The sequence below is a fragment of the Electrophorus electricus genome, chromosome 17 (assembly GCF_013358815.1).
Source record: "Electrophorus electricus isolate fEleEle1 chromosome 17, fEleEle1.pri, whole genome shotgun sequence".
Classification (NCBI taxonomy): Eukaryota; Metazoa; Chordata; class Actinopteri; order Gymnotiformes; family Gymnotidae; genus Electrophorus; species Electrophorus electricus.
In genome coordinates this window covers 850,644-870,000 of record NC_049551.1, presented here as the reverse complement: position 1 = coordinate 870,000, position 19,357 = coordinate 850,644, and the positions used below count along the sequence as shown (strand labels likewise).

Below are 19,357 nucleotides of genomic sequence, written 5' to 3'. Positions count from 1 at the left end.
TGTTACTATAAGCAACATAGACGTTATTGGAGGTAACAGATGTTACCGTAACAGACGTTTTTGGAGGTAACATAGATGTTACTGTAAGAAACAGACGTTACTGGAGGTAACAGATGTTATTACATACATTTGCCTTTGATTTTCAGACCAGGCTTCTCATTTTATTTAACAGGAGATCAAGATGATCCAACATGAACTGTGCACAGAAGTGAGGGCACTCTCACAAAAACATTCTAACATGTGTGTGTGTTAAATACAGTGGAAGATGTGAGGCTGGGATTCCAGTGTGCAGCCTGGGCAGAAGTGCACAAGTTCTGAGAAACAACCCAGAATACAACAGAGAAACCGAACCCAGAAGCCAAACAGAACCCAGAAGGATCGTGGGGAACGTGGCTCTACAAAGATTAGAGAAGAACACAAACTCTCCCAAACACACACACCCAGACGCACACTCCCAGACGCACACTCCCAGACGCACACTCCCAGACGCAAACACTCCCAGACGCACACTCCCAGACGCACACTCCCAGACGCACACTCCCAGACGCACACTCCCAGACGCACACTCCCAGACGCAAACACTCCCAGACGCAAACACTCCCAGACGCAAACACTCCCAGACGCAAACACTCCCAGACGCAAACACTCCCAGACGCAAACACTCCCAGACGCACACTCCCAGACGCACACTCCCAGACGCACACTCCCAGACGCAAACACTCCCAGACGCAAACACTCCCAGACGCAAACACTCCCAGACGCAAACACTCCCAGACGCAAACACTCCCAGACGCACACTCCCAGACGCACACTCCCAGACGCACACTCCCAGACGCACACTCCCAGACGCACACTCCCAGACGCAAACACTCCCAGACGCAAACACTCCCAGACGCAAACACTCTGCTGCTGCAAAGAAAGGCTGAGCCAGGCTAAGGCGTGTGCTGCATGTTCAACGGAGGAGCTGGTCTGTGAGTGTGTGTGTGTGTGTGTGTGTGTGTGTGTGTGTGGGGCCTGCTAATTACAGAGTGGGCAGATTTATAAGGCTCTGCAGACTGAGGTTATGGGAGATTTAGCATGGTTCCACCCAGGGAGGAACCCAACAGCCTTGACCTGGCTTAGCCTGGTTTGGCCAAGGTACACAAGGTTTACAATCCCTGTCTGTGTCATTCAAGGGGAAAAAAAGGATAATATTTGAGGAATTCCAAAAAGCCAGGGCAGTGTGTGTGTGCACGCTCTCACACTGATTAATAGGCTGGCCTCTAATGAGCTTGAAATGAAGAGCTGAGACAGGCACACACACACACATGTGCACGCACCAGCACACACAGAATATGATGGGTCTTTCATCAGAAACAAACACCACTCAGGCCAGACAGACTCTACTAAGCCACGTATGAAACCTGAAGATCAGAGGCCTTCTGTGTGTAGGAACCCTGAATCGTGGCAGCATGAGGGCAGGGCCTCTTTAGCAGACGCACACATCTCAGCCTACTAAGAGCTTCCAGCTGAAGGGGTGGGACCAACTGAAGGGGCAGGACTAGGCCTGTGCAGCTCTCAGAAGCTGGGAGATGTTTTCACAGGCAGGTCTCACAAAGAGGCTGGAGTCCACACACACCACCTTCCAGGGCTGGAGGGAGCTTGTTGTGGTCTGTGTCAGATGGCAACCGCATGTCTGCAGTGTCATGAGACAATACACACACACAACACACACACACACACACACACACACACACACACACACACACAGAGGAAAATGAAGATCAAGGCTACTGTTGCTGTTTATTAACATCTACGTAAACATGGATACATGTATGGTAACAGGTGTCATTCAAAACGGTCCCCAGGACCCCTGGACCCAGCAGGATTCTACCCCCACCCTCAACCGTCCCCGGGGGGCTCTCAGGAAGTGCTGGGGTGAAAAGCGGAAGGAAAGGAACCCGACAGGCGCAGCAGAAAGGAAGTGAGTGGGGGAGACGACCAGTCTGAGCCAAGACCCACGGCAGCCCAGAAACAGAGGCCGAGCTCTGCAGCGCCCCCTATCTGCAGGAACGGCAGCAAGCGTGGGACTCTAAACAAACCCAGAGACAGTCTCCATTTTCCCCACTTTACTGCACGAACTGTGCAGTCTGAATACAAAGTAAAAGGCCATTTATCCAGTAGTGACTAATCTAATAATCCTCAGGTGAAACTTTGTTTTGAAAGGTACTGGGGACATGTGCGAGGCGTGGTGTTCAGACCAGCTGCCCCTCGAACGCACGTTCCTCAGGCACGAGCCCAGCAATGGAACTGGAAGCGAGAGGTCACGTTAGCTGGCCAACACCGAATAACACAAGACGCATCCGCACTATGGTTTAAATAGATTTGTAGCACAATTGCTTTATTATTTTTAAAACATTTTTTGTTCCGTTCTATGATTTTTTTCAGTTGTGTCGCGTTTATTTTTTCAGGCAAATGAGCAAACTCACTTTTCCGTATGGTCTTAGTGCCGTTTAACAGGTATATTCAGTAAGTTGGTATAGAACATATTTTCTGAGAACACTTTTAAAATCAGCTAGAGAGTGGTGGGGTCATGTCTCCAGCGTAAATGACTATGTGGTAGTCTGATACTGACACAAGCACATGATGGCTAGTGCTAAGTGCCAAGGTGGCTTCCCTAAAAGCATTTAGCGTTTAAATAGTCAAAATAAATTAATTCAATAAATTAGTTTGAACTTATTTAATGTTTAGTATTGCTTGATGCTCCATTTAAAGTAGAGAAGGTAAACCTGTTTCATTAATCCTATACTCTTATATGTCTGTTTTCGTCGGGAGATGTTCATGAGACGTGACATACGGCGGATGCGCCATTCTTTGAGATCTGCGCTTCCTGTAAACTGGCTGTAAACACTCTCACCGTGAGGTCTTTGGGAAACACTGCTGACCGACCTCACAATAGCCATGACTGTTATTTTTACCTCCGTCAAGGCTGTGGGAGCAGCTGTTCTGAATACAGCACACAGGCACGGGAGCCCCCAGTGCGCACGTCAGTACTGCACGTCTGCAGTGCTTAGTTAACACAGATCCTACCATATCCAGCCTGCATGAAGACAGGGTGTGCTAGCCTACCTGTGCATGACAGAGACATCAAACGCTTGTAAAACACACAGTCATGGCATTTCACTAAGAACTGCTGTCATGGAGATTGGGGCATCTGAGCAAAAAAGATGTGTTACAAACCAAAACAAAGATTTGAACAAAGAATTTGCATCACGTCCTGAACACCTGGGGCCCTGAAGACCAGTTACAGGGCAGTTACATGTACATTTGTTTTTTGTTTTTTTAAAACATATATTTTATTACCATGTCTTCATAAATTATTAAAAATAAAGAACATTCTTATTGATTTAATGAAAGACATCCATATGAAAGCAGGCTTGGGCCAAAATGGAGCATTGTGTTTGGGGTGGTAGCGAGAAAGCCAACTCTGAGCCCTCTCTGAGATACCTCTGAGCCATCTCTTCACTAGTGCTATAAATATTTGGGTCTGAATCACTTACAGTCATAGCCAAAAGTTGAGACTCGCACAAACTTTGGTTTTCACAAAGTTTGCTGCTTCAGTTTTTATAGTGGTGATTTGCATTAACTCTAGCTTGTGAAGAGTAATCAGATGAATTACTTGCCATGAAAATGAACTTAATCACAAAAATTACTGCATTCCAGCCACTGCATTTCAGCCCTGCCATAAAATGTCCTGCTAACATGTCAGTGATCTCATTAGCTCAGGAGAAAATGTTAATGAGAACAAGGCAGCTGATATCACCGTCATGCTGACTAGAAGAACAGACTGGTTGCTTTAAAACAGTGGTGGTGCTTGAAGTTTTCTTCTGTTAACCATGGTAACTACCTAGGAAACTCGGGCAGTCATCATTGCATTACATCAGCAGGGCTTCACAGGCAAAGACAGCTGCTTGGAAGATTGTGCTTAAATCAAACACTTATCAGATCATCTAGAACTTCAGGGAGAGGTTCAGTTGCAGTGAAGAATGCTTCCGAAGGCTTCACTGCACGCACAGTGAGGCGGAGGATTTTGGAGGACGGCTTGCCATCAAGAAGGGCAGCAAAGAAGCCACTTCTGTCCGAGAAAAGCACAAAGGTCAGACTGACACTGTGCAGGAAGCACAGGGACTGGACTGCAAAGGACTGGGGTGAAGTCATTTTCTCGGATGAAGCCTCCTTCAGACTGTTTGGGACATCTGAGAAGAAAAAATGACGCTACCATGAATCCTGTGTCATGCCAACAGTGAGGCATCCTGAGACCATTCATGTGTGGGGTTGCTTCTCATCCAAGGGAGTGGGTTTGCTCAATTTTGCCTAAGAACACTGCCATGAATAAGGAATGGTATCAAAACATCCTCCAAGAGCAACTTCTCCCAGCGATCCAGGAGCTGTTTGGTGATGAACGATGATTTTTCCAGCAGGATGGAGCACCATGTCACAAGGCAAAAGTGATAACCAAGTGGCTTGGTGAACAAAACATTGAAATTTTGGGTCCATGGCCAGGAAACAGGATCTCATTCCCATTGAGAACCTGTGGGCTCTCCTCAAAAAGAGGGTGGACAAACAAAAACACAGAAACTGTGATCAACTCCAAGCACTGATTAGGCAAGAATGGGTTGCCATCAGTCAAGAGTTTGCCCAGAAGCTGATATCCAGCATGCCGAGGTGAATTGCAGATGTCTAAAAAAAGAAGGGTGAACATTAAGCCTTTGCTTAAACAGGGTGTATTTCTCAATAAAAGATTTTTTAAAACGTATGAAATGCTTATAATTATACTTCACTATACAATATAACCTAATAATCTGACAAAAGGATCTAAAAAACAAACAAACAATAAATCAAACTTTGTGTCAGTTTCAACTTTTGGCCACGACTGTACACATTATCGCGTACTTATAGCGCCATCTAGCGGTCAATCACACAATAACGTTTCTAAAATTGGGACAGTTCAAGATATATAGTTTGGGTTTGCAGATTCACTTGAGGTAGTATAAGCACCTTTTTGACAAATATTAATATCTTCCCATATTTGGGATATTTAAGAGGATGGTAACTGTGACTTCTGTCCCAGTCAGACACTGTGCTACTGGGCCTCACTGCTACTATAGATATCCAGCCTCCGTTGTGCAAAAGAGTTAATGTTGGACAGAAGGAGAAAACACAGTGGCACTGCTGTCTAATGGGATAAGACAGAACAATACGAGTGGGACTTGGCTGTGTTATATGTGAATAACACAGTAAGATCCAACTGTGCTCAGCTGACTGGGGTCTAAGCACCTAGATGCTAAAGCTCTGCTGGGTCACATGACTCAGGGCCCAAGGTGGAGTGTTTTCTGCTTGTCAGTGGGTCACATGACTCAGACCTCAGAGTGGAGTGATAACAGCCTGTCAGAGTCACAGGTATTAATCCAGATTAGTCCAGATGGGACCTAAGCGATGCCACCTACATCACTTTCTCTGATCCAAATTCAGTTTATTACAAAGGAATCAGACTGTCAGGGTCATAAGCAAATTGCATGACATCACTCAATGGTTAGATGAGCCATCCACCTTAAAAGCCAGTGTACATCTGTATTTGAATGACACACCCTGTATGCACAAACACAAGTGAGAGAGGTCAGAGGCAGCAAGCAAATGCAAATACACATTACAGCCTGCAAATCTCCTGAACCTGTGCTACACAGTGCAGTACTCCAACCCGTCTGCAGGTGGCAGTGCAATTAATACAAGACTCACAGAACTAAACACAAGCATGCAGAACCACAAAAACGGCTCAAACCTTGCCTGTGGAAGTAGGAGGTGTTAGTAACTGTCAACCAGACAACCCTGACTACACCTCAGACTGTTTCACTGCTCACACAAACTTCAAACATGGCAGTAACAAATGTCCGTTCCTATGAAGGGAGCACCATAAATGTTCTCACCTTACAGGATCTGTCCCGGGTGCTGTGTAAACAAGGACATGCTGAAACATCCCTGGATACTCAAGTTTTACCCTGCAGTCAGCGGGACTGTCACAGCCATGCGGGACAGGTCGAGACTGAAGGGTTTACTCACACAGATTCTAGGTGATGTTGACTACATGGGACCATGTTAGAACAACAAGAGTTGGATGGAAAGTTTGTCTCAAAGCACTCTGTAAAGCAAGCGCTCAGCGTGCGGATTTAGCCAGTGCTGTGCGGAAACGTCGTTTAACGGGAAGTATTTCCAGGCATGAGTTCTTTCCAAAGAGAAACAAACCCAGTTACAGTGCATTTTTGGCACTGCACAATGTTTCTATATTAGGCATTGACACTCAGATATGAAAAAGTTACATGTATGTGAAACTTACAGACTGCTGCTCTTCTGTTTGAAGGAGGTTCTTACCCCATCACTCTTCTTGGTTTGAGATAACGAGCCCCCCATAATTCCAGGTGCTGTGTGTGTGTGTGTGTGTGTGTGTGTGTGTGTGTGTGTGTGTGTGTGTGTGTGTGTGTGTGTGTGTGCGCGCGCGCACGCACTCAGGTGTACTGTCGTAGGGGTCCAGGCAGATCACAGTTTGCCATGTTGAGGTGTGATGTGTGTTGAGAGTTCTTCAGAGGTTCAGCAGTGACACAGCATAGAGGTAGTCTGCCCAGGACTGCTAGGCTCACTACGCCAGTCCCTCCGTTCACGGCTAGCCCCGCCTCCTGCTACAGCCCAACCCACTTCAGTTTGCACACTCACACTTCAATCAATATAGTCCTCCTTAACTTGCAAAACACACACACAAAAAAGAGATTGCCAGTGGTCTGTGGGACATTCCTCGGCAGACTCTATGGAGGGTGGGACAACAAGCCTGGATCTTTTCCAACAGGTTTAAACTGCCACTGTTTGTTTTGGTGGAATCAAATTTGTGAACAGGAAAAGCAACTGGGTTTGGTTTTGCATATAAAACAGATCACATGAGAGAGGGTGAAGGTCATCTCTTTCCGCTCGGGTTAACTTAGGATAACGAGCGATACTCTGGACTGTGAGAAAGTGTAGCACGTCTCCTGAGAGAGCGGCTCTCCAGAGACGGTCTAAAAAGGGTTAACCTGCCACCTGGAATGTGGGACAAACCCTGTTCACACTTTCTTTTTTAGTCTGAAACATGATATTACAGCAGGATGAGCAGTGATGTGTATGCAAGTGAGGACAGCAGACCAGAGGAGCTTGACTGAGATCTGAGCAGACCAGCATCCACCAGCACCCAGATAAGCAGAGATGGTCTGAATTGTTGATGTGATGTCTTGTCTTGTCACGAAGCTTCTCGATATAGTGACTCATGTGTACAAACCAGTTCTTGCACCCTTTCCGTGCCCGGAAAAGCGGGTTCCTGTAGCACAAGTCACCCTGCAAACACGGGCTGCACTTGCCCTGATCTGCTGCTTCCACTCAACACTTGGAATGTAATAGAATAAACCCAGCAAGTTCATTAAAGACCTGCTGTTAGTGACCCACATAAACATATCTGTGCTCCTTAGCGTCGCCGTAGTGTGCAGGGAACTGTACTGATGACCTTTCAGAGCATTCTGTGATGGGTTAGCCATTTCCACCGCACATCAGGGTCATGAACCGGAACCACGTAGGTGGTGTACTTAATACCAGTGCGCAAGCCTGTTTCAGAAGATCAAGCTTCTAGTTCATGAGATAAAAGGGGACGCGTGACTAATCTGGAAAGTAAAGCAATATTCTTTAGTCTGTACTACCCATCCAGGACCCAATGACATCAGTCTCGTGCATGTCCAGTGGTGTCACGCAGTCTCGCGCGGGTTCGGCAGCCGGAGGATGCGAGAGCACATTGTGCCTCATCAGCGTTAATATAAGCGCTGAATAAGAGAGAGAGAGAGAAAGAGAGAGAGAGAGAGAGAGAGAATGAGAGAGAGAAAGAGAGAATGAGAGAGAGAGAGAGAGAGAGAATGAGAGAGAGAGAGAGAGAGAGAGAGGAGGGAAGCTGAGCTTACACTACACTCTATTGAAATACTGCATCCTTCTAAATAGAGAGACCATGACAGATGGGTTTTGCAGTTCTGATGTGCCCAGGTACACCTTCCTGAAGATCAATTTGTTTTAGATATGAAAATGTCATTTGCAGTCCACATATGGGAATCCAATCTAATACAGATTTCCTCACACACTCTATACATCTGTCTGGGTTGTGAGTTGTTTTAGTTTCTGTTTTATTATACAAATCTAAAAAGTTTATCAGTGTGTTGGCGCTGAGGTTGAGTGCAAGAAGACTGATTGATGTCAAAGGATTTTGTCACATGCACAACAGCCCAACCCTGAGAACATCACTATCAGCTCTGTGATTGGCCATTTAAAAAAGCCCTCAGAACATCGCTCTCAGAATTATGCAGAATACATTAAACATCACATTAAATGTGTATAGACGAACATTATGACTGTTCACAACCGCCTCTCGGATGGGTTGTGTGCGTTCTCGAACCTGCTCTGGTTACACGCTTGGCAGCGTGACCTCGACCCCCCCCCGCACACTAAGGGTTCGCATCGAGACTAGCAAACAGCGTGGATCTGGAACTGAGCAGTGAGGACTAAACTTTAGGTTCTGTGGTATGTAATGTACATTTGGCCTGCCTCTAAACGGGACAAGAAAACCCTGTATTGAGACATGCTCATAATGACTAATCATTTTCACTGACTGTCATGAGAATTAAATGATAAGGAATGGAAGAATAAATCTGCGCTCCCAGTATTGTAGGATTTGTAAGGAAACATGGCTGAATGGACAAATGCACATCACCGCTGTCTCTGCGGTCCACAGAAGCCTTTGTACTTTTAGCGTCACTCATCCCGTCCGTTTGGCACCGCAGGGTAATAAATAACAGCCTTGTGTACAGGGTGACACCTAGTGGTGAGACAGGGGAAGTGAAACAAACGGTCAGTCTGAGGAAAACTTTGCCTGCTTGGTCTCAGAAGGCCTCAAAATTGCGCAGTTTAGTGTTGGCAACTAGTGGTGTGTTAGAGCAAGGAAAAGAGTTAAACGTGTAGCCCACATCAACTGGTCTCTGTGCTAGCTGATGATGATTTACGTTTTATGGCATTTAGCTGACACTCTTCTCCAAAGCAACTTACAATTATGACAACTTGAGCAACTGGGGGTTAAGGGTCTTGCTCAGGGGCACATCAGTGGAAACTTGGCAGTGGTGGGGCTTGAACCAGCAACCTTCAGATTACAAGTCATGTACCTTCACCACCGAGCTACCCAACAACAACAATGACAACAACAACAAAAATAAAATGAAGAATGCACTTTGTTCTGGAGTTCGTATGTTCCTCCGAGTCTCAGTTAGCTAGAAACCATTCTGATAGTCATCAAGACTCTGAAAACTAACTCTTAAAAACTTATTTTTGTGATAATTAGTGTTTTATTGAAGTTCTTTTCATTGAAGCCCAGAGCCCGAGGGGCCGGACACCGCATGCATCCCAGCTGAGCCGAAGTCAGTCCGACGCACAGAGGCTGGGAACAGCCCATTTCTGACTCCTCGTCCCCAAACTTCCTCTGGGACGTGTGCCAATTAAGCAGCCCACGGCACACATGGTGGAGCTGGAACCCAAGTATGACAGCACTGTCTCTACGGATACACGGTTTTTTTCCCCTGTAGTCACATGACCAGGCTAAGCCAAGGCACTGGTTGAGGACAACTCACTCTCCTGGAGCCAAGCAACACTGAAATAACACAGACAGCGAGGAGATTTCATGATGTAATGTGCAGGCAAGGTCTTGCATCTGAAACTTTTTGCTTAGACTTGTCTTGGATGATAAGATCTCAATAGCTCCTGTGTTTCTGAGGCTTTTGGTGGGAAAAAAAGCATTTAACCCAGAACCAAGTGCGGGCAGACATACACTAAAGGCCTTTGATGGAGAGGCCAAAGGTCAGCTAACCACTGGGATTTCTTACTGGGGTGGAGTCAGTGATGGAGTCAGTGATGGGTGGGGTCCCAGCTTGGGGCTGTTATAACTGACTGGCGTCCAGCATGTTATTACAGCAAAAATGTAGTCAATGCAGCCCCGAATACAACTTCAAGATCTGAGTCAGGCGCCGCGTGGCCGAGGAGCAAAGTTGTGATGGTGTTTCATGCTCACTGCTTAGTGTGGGGTAAGAATGCTGCGCTACTGATCTGACGGATCTGACCATGATATTCCTAAATGCACCTCGGGGGCATTTTCTGGATATATAAAGTTATGAACACAGTCATGGGTTATGAATGCAAACACGATGTCTGGAGCGAATGCGGCACAGTGGCAATGCATTTAAAACCCACCTCAGACGCAGTCTCCCGTTAAAGTAAACACATTCCCCAAGTTTGCGCAGGAATAAAACCGCACGCTGGATTTAAAACCAGAACACAACACTGGTTCAACCGAACAAATAAACCGTGTAAAAAGTGCTTTAACTACAGGCTTGCGAAGAACTGAGGAACATACCGGCACAATCGGCGCGCTGCCCACGCGGAATCAAACACGAAACAACGGAATTCCATAAAGGCTCGCGCGTACACGAGTCAACAAACCCATCATTTCCCATCCAGAACTGCAGCAGATGGTACACGAGTGGAAAAAAGCATCAAATACAACAAACCCAGAAACTTTCTAAACAGCAGAGCCTGAACGGCTCGGCACGGCCCATTTAAACCGGGAAGGTCCCGTCCGGTGCAGGTAAATAACGGATCCGCTTGACGACATCTGAGCGCTGGAACAGCGCGTTTGCTCACCTCCTTCACCAAAGGCTCAGAACCGCGGACACCCGGAATGAAGTAGCCACGCGCTCCGGTGTTAAAGGGCTCGCGCCTCCGGTTACCGAGCCCCGAAACAGGAAAACGGTTGAAGTCGCACGAAACCGACCTGAAGCGTGTGTCCTCCTAGTCCCGGCGGAGACGCGCTCTCGGGAGGCCCGTGTGGCTCCGGCATGAGGAGGTCGGGAGATGTGTGGCGTACCGACGGACTAACGGGAAATGGTTCGAGTTTCCCGGTGGCGTGTAGGCGAAGCTCGCACTCCGCCTTAAAGACACAGCACGCGCGAAAGTAAGGCCACTTGTGCGATACACTACGGAACCCACATGGACAGACTCCACAGAATACCCGGTACGTTCATTCAGTATTTAATATAAATCCTCACAAAGATGCACACGGTGTTAACAATCGCTTATTAAAGCGGAAAACGCGGTTAAAGAATCAATTCATTACAACATTTATTTACACATAAGTGTCAGTCTACACGACCGTGCAAAGTGAAGGTTTCGTCTGGGCATGCACCGACAGGTACCATTATGGGATGTATGGGGTTATACCCAGTAACGCAGCCTCTGCTCCCACACACCTGACACCTGGTTAAGACTCCTCTCAGGTGTATTAGAGCACAGGCTCCCTAAGAAGAGCTTTAATGCCACTGGCTGGTTCCCCTCAAGGTCATTTCCTCCAGTAGCTTAGTGTATGGCTGAGCTGAAAACCTGGCACGGATTCCCGGGCTGGCCCATAAAAACAGGTGCTGGGATCACCTGACGCCATGGTAATGAGAGGGTGGAAGACCCAGAGCACCTGACCCAGGGTACCGGACATACGATTATTGCTGGGGGCAGAGGTCAGACATGTCAACATGAACATGGAAGACAAGCATGCCTCTTTTTGGCAGTGTAGTATCACACGTGACCTCGCACACAACACTCAGTGTGGTGTCACACGTGACCACTGTGGCGCTCTCCTACTGTGAGGGAGATTTGCACGTCTCCTCCCCATATATCTCCCTGAGGAGGAGCAGAGCTGTGTCTTCAGACTCCCTGAAAAACACACATGAGAACGCACTCGTTACACACACACAGGGTCAAACTGCTGTTCCAGGGTCACCTTTGCCCTTGAAGCGCTAACAAACACTGGGAGGAGATGAGCAAAACTGACACCAGACCAGTAGGCTCCACATTGGACTTACAATTAAAATGTACCCAGTTTTTGAAGGTAACATGTAGAGTTTTCCTCCAGAACCATGCAGGTGGTGTGGGAATTCTCGTACCAGTAGCACAGGTGACTCTGGATGGCAAACAGGTATTCATTAAAGCTCTCGATTGGCTTCTCCTGCAAGACGTAGTCGATGCGTCGGCCCCGGTTCAACCTGCCCACCGTCAGAACTTTCTCTTCTTCCTGATCCGCCAGACAGTCTGCAACATCACCGCAGCCAATCAGACAACAGCAACAAGAATTAATGTGGGAGGAGCTTCAATAGCCTCTGGTCGTAGATTCTGTGCTGCAAATTCCTAAGGTTTTTTTGATGTTGTTGTTGTTACTTTAATATATGCACAAATAATTAATTCCAGACAGTTTCAAGGTGAGAGTGTCTATGATCCCGACATCGGAATGAAAGAACAAATGTTAATTATGTCAATATCCCCTACATATCTTCATTATGCAAATATCTCCTACAGCCGTGCTGTACGAACGGGGCAGACTCACCTTCCATCTCATCGGCCGGAGACACGGCTGTCTCGGTGGCGCCCCCTTCAGCCAGCGCTGATGCAGGGACTGAGGAGAAACTTTGCCAGACCATGCGTAAGGATCCCAGCAGGTCGGACCCCACCCGCGTCAGCCCCTCCTTCAGCTCTGACCCAGAACACAGATGGCCAGTCACAGCACAGCCACAGATCACACGCTCAGCAGCAGAACAGAGACCCTGAGAGGTGTGAGGAATTACCCAGGTGCATCCGTTTCCTGCCCTTGTGGTGGGGTATCAGCATGGGAGGCACACACACGTCCGGGGGCAAAATCATGGGCTCGATCCTGTACGCCACCGGGTCAAACTAGACAGGGAATGAGGATAAAGGTCAGGTCAGAGGTCAGGTCAGAGCACTTTGCATATTTGTTTCCCCTACTTCAGCACACCTGACCCAGCTCTCAAAGTTTTGCGGTACGAGCTCAAAACTGCAGGACAAGCTCAGAAAGGTGGAAAACCAAAGCATGCAAAAAAAAGTGCATGGAGATGTTTTAGACACAACCATAAACAATGAAGTCATATTGCAGAATACAAAGAGCATTCTGGAGTGCTGTAGTCTAGAATGCTATGTGCTACTGGGACAAACTAAAAGGTTAAATACCAGATAACCAGATATGGACCCCAAGTAATGTGTAGACTGTAGTGTAACATTTTCTGATAACAAACTGCTCTAATGAAGACCTGTGTGAAAAGTCATACTAAGAGCAGAGCATTGTAAACACATACTGCATGACCCTGGCTAATGGCTCATGACGTCCATGAAGTTGACCCTGATGTCTAAGCACAACACTGTAAACCACACAGTGTGTCAGGACCCTCTTACAGGATGGAAGATGTTATAGAAGCTGCCGCAGGTGGGAAAACTGTAACCGGGGTCGATTCTCTTTAAGCCTCGGACGGTCAGGAACATTCCTATGGGAGAGCCAAGGGCGAAAAAGGCTTTGGGGTGGAAGGAGAACTGCGGGTAGTGAACGGACACCTGAAACACAGAGGACAAGCCGGACATCACAGAGGCTAGCACTTAGGGAAGCAATGCGCTACTTATCTTAATAAAACCAGGTCTGCTTTTGTAATAAAACTATAGTACTTAATAAACCCCTCAGATGACTCATGAGTGGTGTCCATCAGACCCTGTGAAAGTCCGATACCTGTCCAATACCAACATCAAAGTGCTGATAGGCCACAGCGCTGGTAGTGGGTGGGCATTCCTGGATTAGGGTACGGAGTTCAGAGGAATTATTTCTCTCCGTTGTCTGGGAACGTGGTCCGGTTTGGTCCGCACCTCCAGCAGGAGAGTGGTACTGGGTCAACAGGAGGAACAGGATCAGAACACACACGGCATTTCCTAGTGTCCCCTGCAGGATGGCCCACGGGACATGTTACCGACACCACAGCCTCCAATACCTCCAGTTTCTTCATATAGCTCATGATCTTCTTGCAAGGGCCCAGGGGAATCCCCAGATCCTTCAGGTCACGCTCAGAGCAGAGCATCTGAAAAAGAGTCACGTGAGACGGACTAGAAGGAAAAAAAAAAACCCACAAAAATAATAAACATATTGACTCTACAGCTGTAGCTGCTGGGGTATTGGCCCGTGTTTAGGCATTTGAACTACAAAACCCACCAGAGCCTCCAGGTCGATTTCTTCCCTCTGCAGGACTTTGAGGTGGTCTTCCAGCCCACTGCTCAGTAGCACCTCCTCTAGGCTCTTCAGGGAACTGCGGCTGGACTTGGATGAAGGGCTGAGGTCTTCTTGTTGCAGTGCAGTCTGTAAAACACCCAAACATCTCTCTGAAAGTGGACTCATACAGGGCAACTGTGGTGAGGCAGCTGGAGTGAGATTTTCACTTTTGCATGCACCATTGATACGCTGTTTAAAACACTCAGTAGAGAAATCTCTTAGTTGTTAGAATACAGACGATGCCGCCACACCAATTAGCAGAGACCAAAGGATTTGATTTGAAATTTGTTTTGTAAAAGTTCCTGCAATATCCCTGTACTGAAACACTCATCTACACAATCCCAGTACTGAAACATTTCTAAACACCCTTCAGTTCTGTGTAATGTATTTCTGTCTGATATCAGAAGCATAGCCCTTGTCTATGTACAACAGGAAAATCACACCGCCCAGTCAACGCTGGTTTCACTGGAGCGAGCTCTTTGACGAACCTTTTCCAAGTCAGTGCCTTGTGACTCTGGCTTTTGATTCGTCAGGAGGTCAAACAGGATTAAGGAGCCTATAAGGGAAAGTTGAAACATTTAAAAAAAAAAAAACTGACCAAAATTCCAAATCACTCAGTTACAAAACAAACGTAACAGTATTACAGATACAATCATTCTGTTGTACAATAACACGCAAATCCTGGCATGAAGGTCAGAGCTACAGACCCAGGCTGTGTCCAGCCACAGACACGCCCCCGCTGAAGTGCGGCTGTCTCTGGAGGAAGATGCTGTGAAGGCGGTTGATCTCAGAGCCCACTGTATCCACAATGGTCTGGCAGTAGGTGGCACTGTTGTAGAAGAACAAGTCCAGTACGGTGTCATTGCCGAACTGGCGTAAGCGGCTGATACTGGGCAGAGTGATGCGCTCGATGTCTCTGTTTCACACACAGTGGGGGAGGGGCAATCACTTCATTTGCGTTAAATATAAGTTATAATTAAATGAAGCCCCTAATAAACATGTCTGGGGGATCGGCAGGTCAGGTGGGGTCAGGTGTCTCACCTGTCCACTCCTGTAGTTTCACTGTGAAGTACTTTGTGCCAGTTGATGGGCAGGAACTCGACGCAGCCGATGTCACTAGCGTCCTCGACGGAGCTGAAGTGACTGCTGATGAGAGCCAGTGACGTACTGCGGAACTCATTCACTGACACACGCAGAGAAAACCCCTCAGCCTCTCAGTCTCACAGCCACAGAGGAAATCACTGCCCTCCTACCGATCGATTTGATGCCACACTGAGTGTGACCTCACACTTTCACTCTACTGAGCTCACCACACTGGACAATGCCTCTCATTCTCAGGTCGCAGGCTGGACCGATGCCATGCACCATGAACACCAGGTGATCCACAGTGTCAGGCTCTCCTTCAGGAGACACGCACACACACAGATATTATTACATATTAAAACGAGCAAAACTGATGAGGTCAGAATAAAAGTCTGGCCAGGACAGGCATTGTGTTCTACAGTAAATCTCCATCAGTCTGTACCTCAATACCCACCACCTGTCCAGACTGGAGTATGACTGGGACCAGTATACACCACTCACCCTGTGGGATCTCTACTGAAATGTTCTCCACTCCTCTCTTCAGTGTGCGGGGTTGGGTGCGCTCACTGGGGGAGGGGGGAAAGTCCCTGCAGGGGACTGGGTGCTGGGTCATCAGCTGCACACACACACACACACTAACCCATTACTCCTGGCAAGGAACTGACTGGCTATGTGATCACTTTTCTTTCAGGGTAAACACAGAGTGTAAGAGTGTCAGAGGGTACACACAGAGTGTAGGCACCTTTGGGTTGTGAAGGATAACATTTTCTCCTGTCGGCAGTACCAAATGTCTTCTCCATTCACTGAGTGTCACAGAGACCATGTAGGCTTCCTGTGAAGCAGGGAGAGGTACAGTCCCACCTCACACAGAGAAACACTCAAAGCCAAGCTGTAGGGGCCAGCTAACGGCTACGCTGCTAAGGTCTGTGCTGGCTGGCAGGCATGTGGCTGTAGGGCTGGGTGCCTGTGGGGCTGGGTGTGTGGCTGTAGGGCTGGGTGCCTGTGGGGCTGGGTGCCTGTGGGCTCACCTCCAGCAGGTTGCTGATGGCTTCCGTGTGGGGCGTGTACATCATCTCCTTGTTGCCTTTGTGGAACCAGGAGCACCGGCGAACCTCCGAAGGCTCCTGCTCCCAGTACACGGCGTAGCGGAGCCTCTCCGCCAGCCGCACATCATAACGCCTCCCCTCAGTGGCCACTACCACATCCACGTCACCCCCACCCACTACGCACAGAGAGAGAGAGACAGACACACACACAGAGAAAAGGAGGGACACACACAGGTATGTGCACATACACACAGACGGACCCACACACAGAGGTAGACACATATATATGTAGACACACACACACACACACACAGTTGTTACTGTGTGTATCCAACCTACACATATTGAACTCTGTTCGGTTGAGTACCTTAATGAACAAAATGTGTAAACAGTTCTAGCATGTGCACACTGACCGCGTTCGTGCGCCTCCTCCAGCCTGCTGGAATCCTTCCTACTGAACGGCTGCCAGGAGTCACGGCCACGTTCCTGCTGGTTGTAGAACCAGTGGTACTGGACCGGTTCGTACTGCTCAGGGTACTGGTCCATGACCCGCTCCTGCGCTCTGGGTCACGATATGTTCGCTCTAGCCGGGAGAAGTTCAGTCGCTGTTATTTCGGCAGGGGCGCATGAAGGTGTAACGAGACCATAACGGAGATCGGCGTGTACCTGTACACGGTGCCGTTCGCGGTGTCTGCGCTGCCGAGGCTACCGGACAGGAAGGGGAGTCATCACACACAAACCTTTTTCCACTTTAAGCAAGAAAATTGTTCATATCTGTACAAAACACAGCAGGACATGAAAATAGCTGACAATTACAAAAACACAGCGCGCGAAACAATGCTAAAAAAGGACACCCACGCGCCCGAGCTTTAGGGTCTTGGGTCTTCTGAGCCAACATTTTTCACGTCGTCGCATAACTTCAAATAATCCGGCAACGGACAGTTCCGCGTCGTGTTTTGCGGCGGCTGTGCAGCAACCAAATAACCGAGAGGCTGCGTGGGGCCTGGCACGCGACGTACACGCGATCATCCCCGTGACGTCACTACGGGCGAGCCAATAACGGTCAACGCGAGACGGGTCTATTACGTAATGAACGACGGGTTCGTTGCCATAGCAAACGAAGCAACGAAGCACAACGGAGTCGCGGAAACCCAGGCGCATCCGCGCCAACGGGAGACGGAACCGAAATGCGAGCGCAAAACACAAAGAACCCACGTCTGTGTAGACACGCGGGCACAGAACCTATTTGATCTCTTCGGAGTTCACACGTGCCGTCGCTCCTCTGCAGGGACACTCAACACACACACATACATACATACATACACACACACACACACTTACTGAAATTCTACATTAGACGCTGCAAATGCTGCTCAGGCTTCGCCGTCAAGAGCACGCGACACTGGAAACAACAGCGCCGTGGCAGCCGCCCCCGCCGCGCGCTCGAACGGGTGCACTAGTCGGACAAAAAGGACAGGGCCTCGCGCTGGTTCACGCGCCTTAATCGCTATGTTCAAACTCCGGGAGGTGTGCTTATGCCCTCGACGAGACTAAAGGTCGCCTGGAGTCAAATGCCTAAAACATATAACAAGGCCAGAGTCAACATAATTATAGCTCAAGATTACAACACAGACACAAATCACAAAATGACGAACATGTATGATGAAAGTAACAGTAAACCACAAACCTCAAGCTGCTTCATATGGCACGCGGTTTAAACTTTTATTGATCTGAACAAATGTGCATTAAATACATCTGTAATTCAATAACGATGAGACATAATGCTAATTCAACACATCTGTAATTACAGTATACACGTTGGCAACTGGTTTGTACGGAGCTTCAATTCAAAATATCTGAAATTCATTATTGATTATATGAAGTATAAATGTAAGATATCCAAAATGATATTATCACTAATCGTAAAGCAAATCCACTTTGTTTTTAATTAGATTGTAACATTGTAATATCCAGATATTATTATTGTCATTTTGAATAGTCAAAACTAGTCCGTCTCATGTGTAGATATTTGACATTGTATTCCGGTAGTCAGACCAAACCGGTTATATGTCAAAGCGCTTGCCGTAGTTTCGTGTCTCCAGTCTACCGTAAATGTAGGAATATAAGAGGATATAATATAAGGTAATATAGTATAATGTAATGTAATATAATATAATGTAATGTAACATAATATATAATATAATACAAGAGGCGCGGTTCGACGAGCACGCGCTACTGAACCAATCAGCAAGGGCTCCTCCGCACGAGCTATACTACCCGATCACCCGCAGACTGAAACGGAAAGAACCGAACATGATGATCGGATGTAAGCGCACGTGTGTCTGCCCTTTTCTTTCCTAACAACTGCACGGTAGGTGTCGGTGTGAAATGGGTTAATATCATAAGACGATGTTCCTCAACCCCTCATTTAGTGATCCCCTGATTGGTTAGATTCCTCAGCCCATCCTTTAGTGATCCCTCCTGATTGGATAATTTCCATAGCCTGTCATTTAGTGATCCCTCCTGATTGGTTAGGTTCCTCAGCTCTTCATTTAGTGATCCATCCTGCTTGGTTAGATTCCTCAGCCTGTCATTTAGTGACCCCTCCTGATTGGTTAAGTTCCTCAGCCCATCATTTATTGATCCCTCCTGATTGGATAGTTTCCTCAGCTCTTTATATAGTGATCCCTCCTGATATTTACATTTACGGCATTTAGCAGACGCTTTTATCCAGAGTGACTTACAAAAGTGCTTTGTCATTTACTCATAGAATATCCTAGTACAGTATAGTAGGTTAGAGTCCCACATACCAATGAACTAGAATACTGTAGAATACAAGAATGAATGCTGATACCTAGAAGTATAAAATACATAAGGTCTATCTTAAACAATGATAAGTGTAATAAACAATAAGTGCTAGAGTTTGTTAAAAAGCATAAATAGTGCCCTACAATAAGTACTAAATTAGTCAGTCAATAAGGGAGCAGTGTCAGTTGTCCTTTAAATA

At 47.3% G+C, this 19,357-nt stretch overlaps 2 protein-coding genes across 5 annotated transcripts in view; both read right to left on the bottom strand.

Annotated features, from left to right (window-relative positions):
* tacc1 (transforming, acidic coiled-coil containing protein 1) overlaps nt 1-6,475 on the bottom strand; it is a 22,880-nt gene extending 16,405 nt beyond the window's left edge. Inside the window, exon 1 of the mRNA XM_035535595.1 lies at nt 6,371-6,475. Within this exon, the coding sequence (XP_035391488.1) occupies nt 6,371-6,444 (74 nt within the window). The 5' untranslated portion in view covers nt 6,445-6,475. The remainder of the gene's footprint in view (nt 1-6,370) is intronic.
* Nucleotides 6,476-11,147: 4,672 nt separating this feature from the next.
* ddhd2 (DDHD domain containing 2) lies at nt 11,148-18,480 on the bottom strand. Of its 4 annotated transcripts, none has more exons than XM_027018238.2 (19): nt 18,038-18,480; nt 17,692-17,925; nt 17,017-17,124; nt 16,764-16,933; nt 16,333-16,526; nt 16,047-16,136; nt 15,806-15,920; nt 15,532-15,621; nt 15,263-15,404; nt 14,929-15,137; nt 14,710-14,777; nt 14,165-14,308; nt 13,947-14,033; nt 13,691-13,843; nt 13,366-13,521; nt 12,744-12,849; nt 12,506-12,652; nt 11,988-12,213; nt 11,751-11,838 (listed from the first exon to the last, which is right to left on the bottom strand). In XM_027018238.2, exons 4-18 carry the CDS (start codon nt 16,894-16,896, stop codon nt 11,990-11,992), a joined length of 2,058 nt encoding a protein of 685 aa, XP_026874039.2. In that variant the 5' UTR covers nt 16,897-16,933; nt 17,017-17,124; nt 17,692-17,925; nt 18,038-18,480; the 3' UTR covers nt 11,751-11,838; nt 11,988-11,989. The 4 variants fall into 4 exon arrangements, with proteins under 4 accessions (XP_026874040.2, XP_026874039.2, XP_035391489.1 ...); XM_035535596.1 differs by having other exon boundaries at nt 17,017-17,055; XM_027018239.2 differs by lacking the exons at nt 17,692-17,925; nt 18,038-18,480 and adding an exon at nt 17,209-17,384 and having other exon boundaries at nt 11,148-11,838; nt 12,069-12,213.
* Between the last annotated feature and the right edge of the window lie 877 nt (nt 18,481-19,357).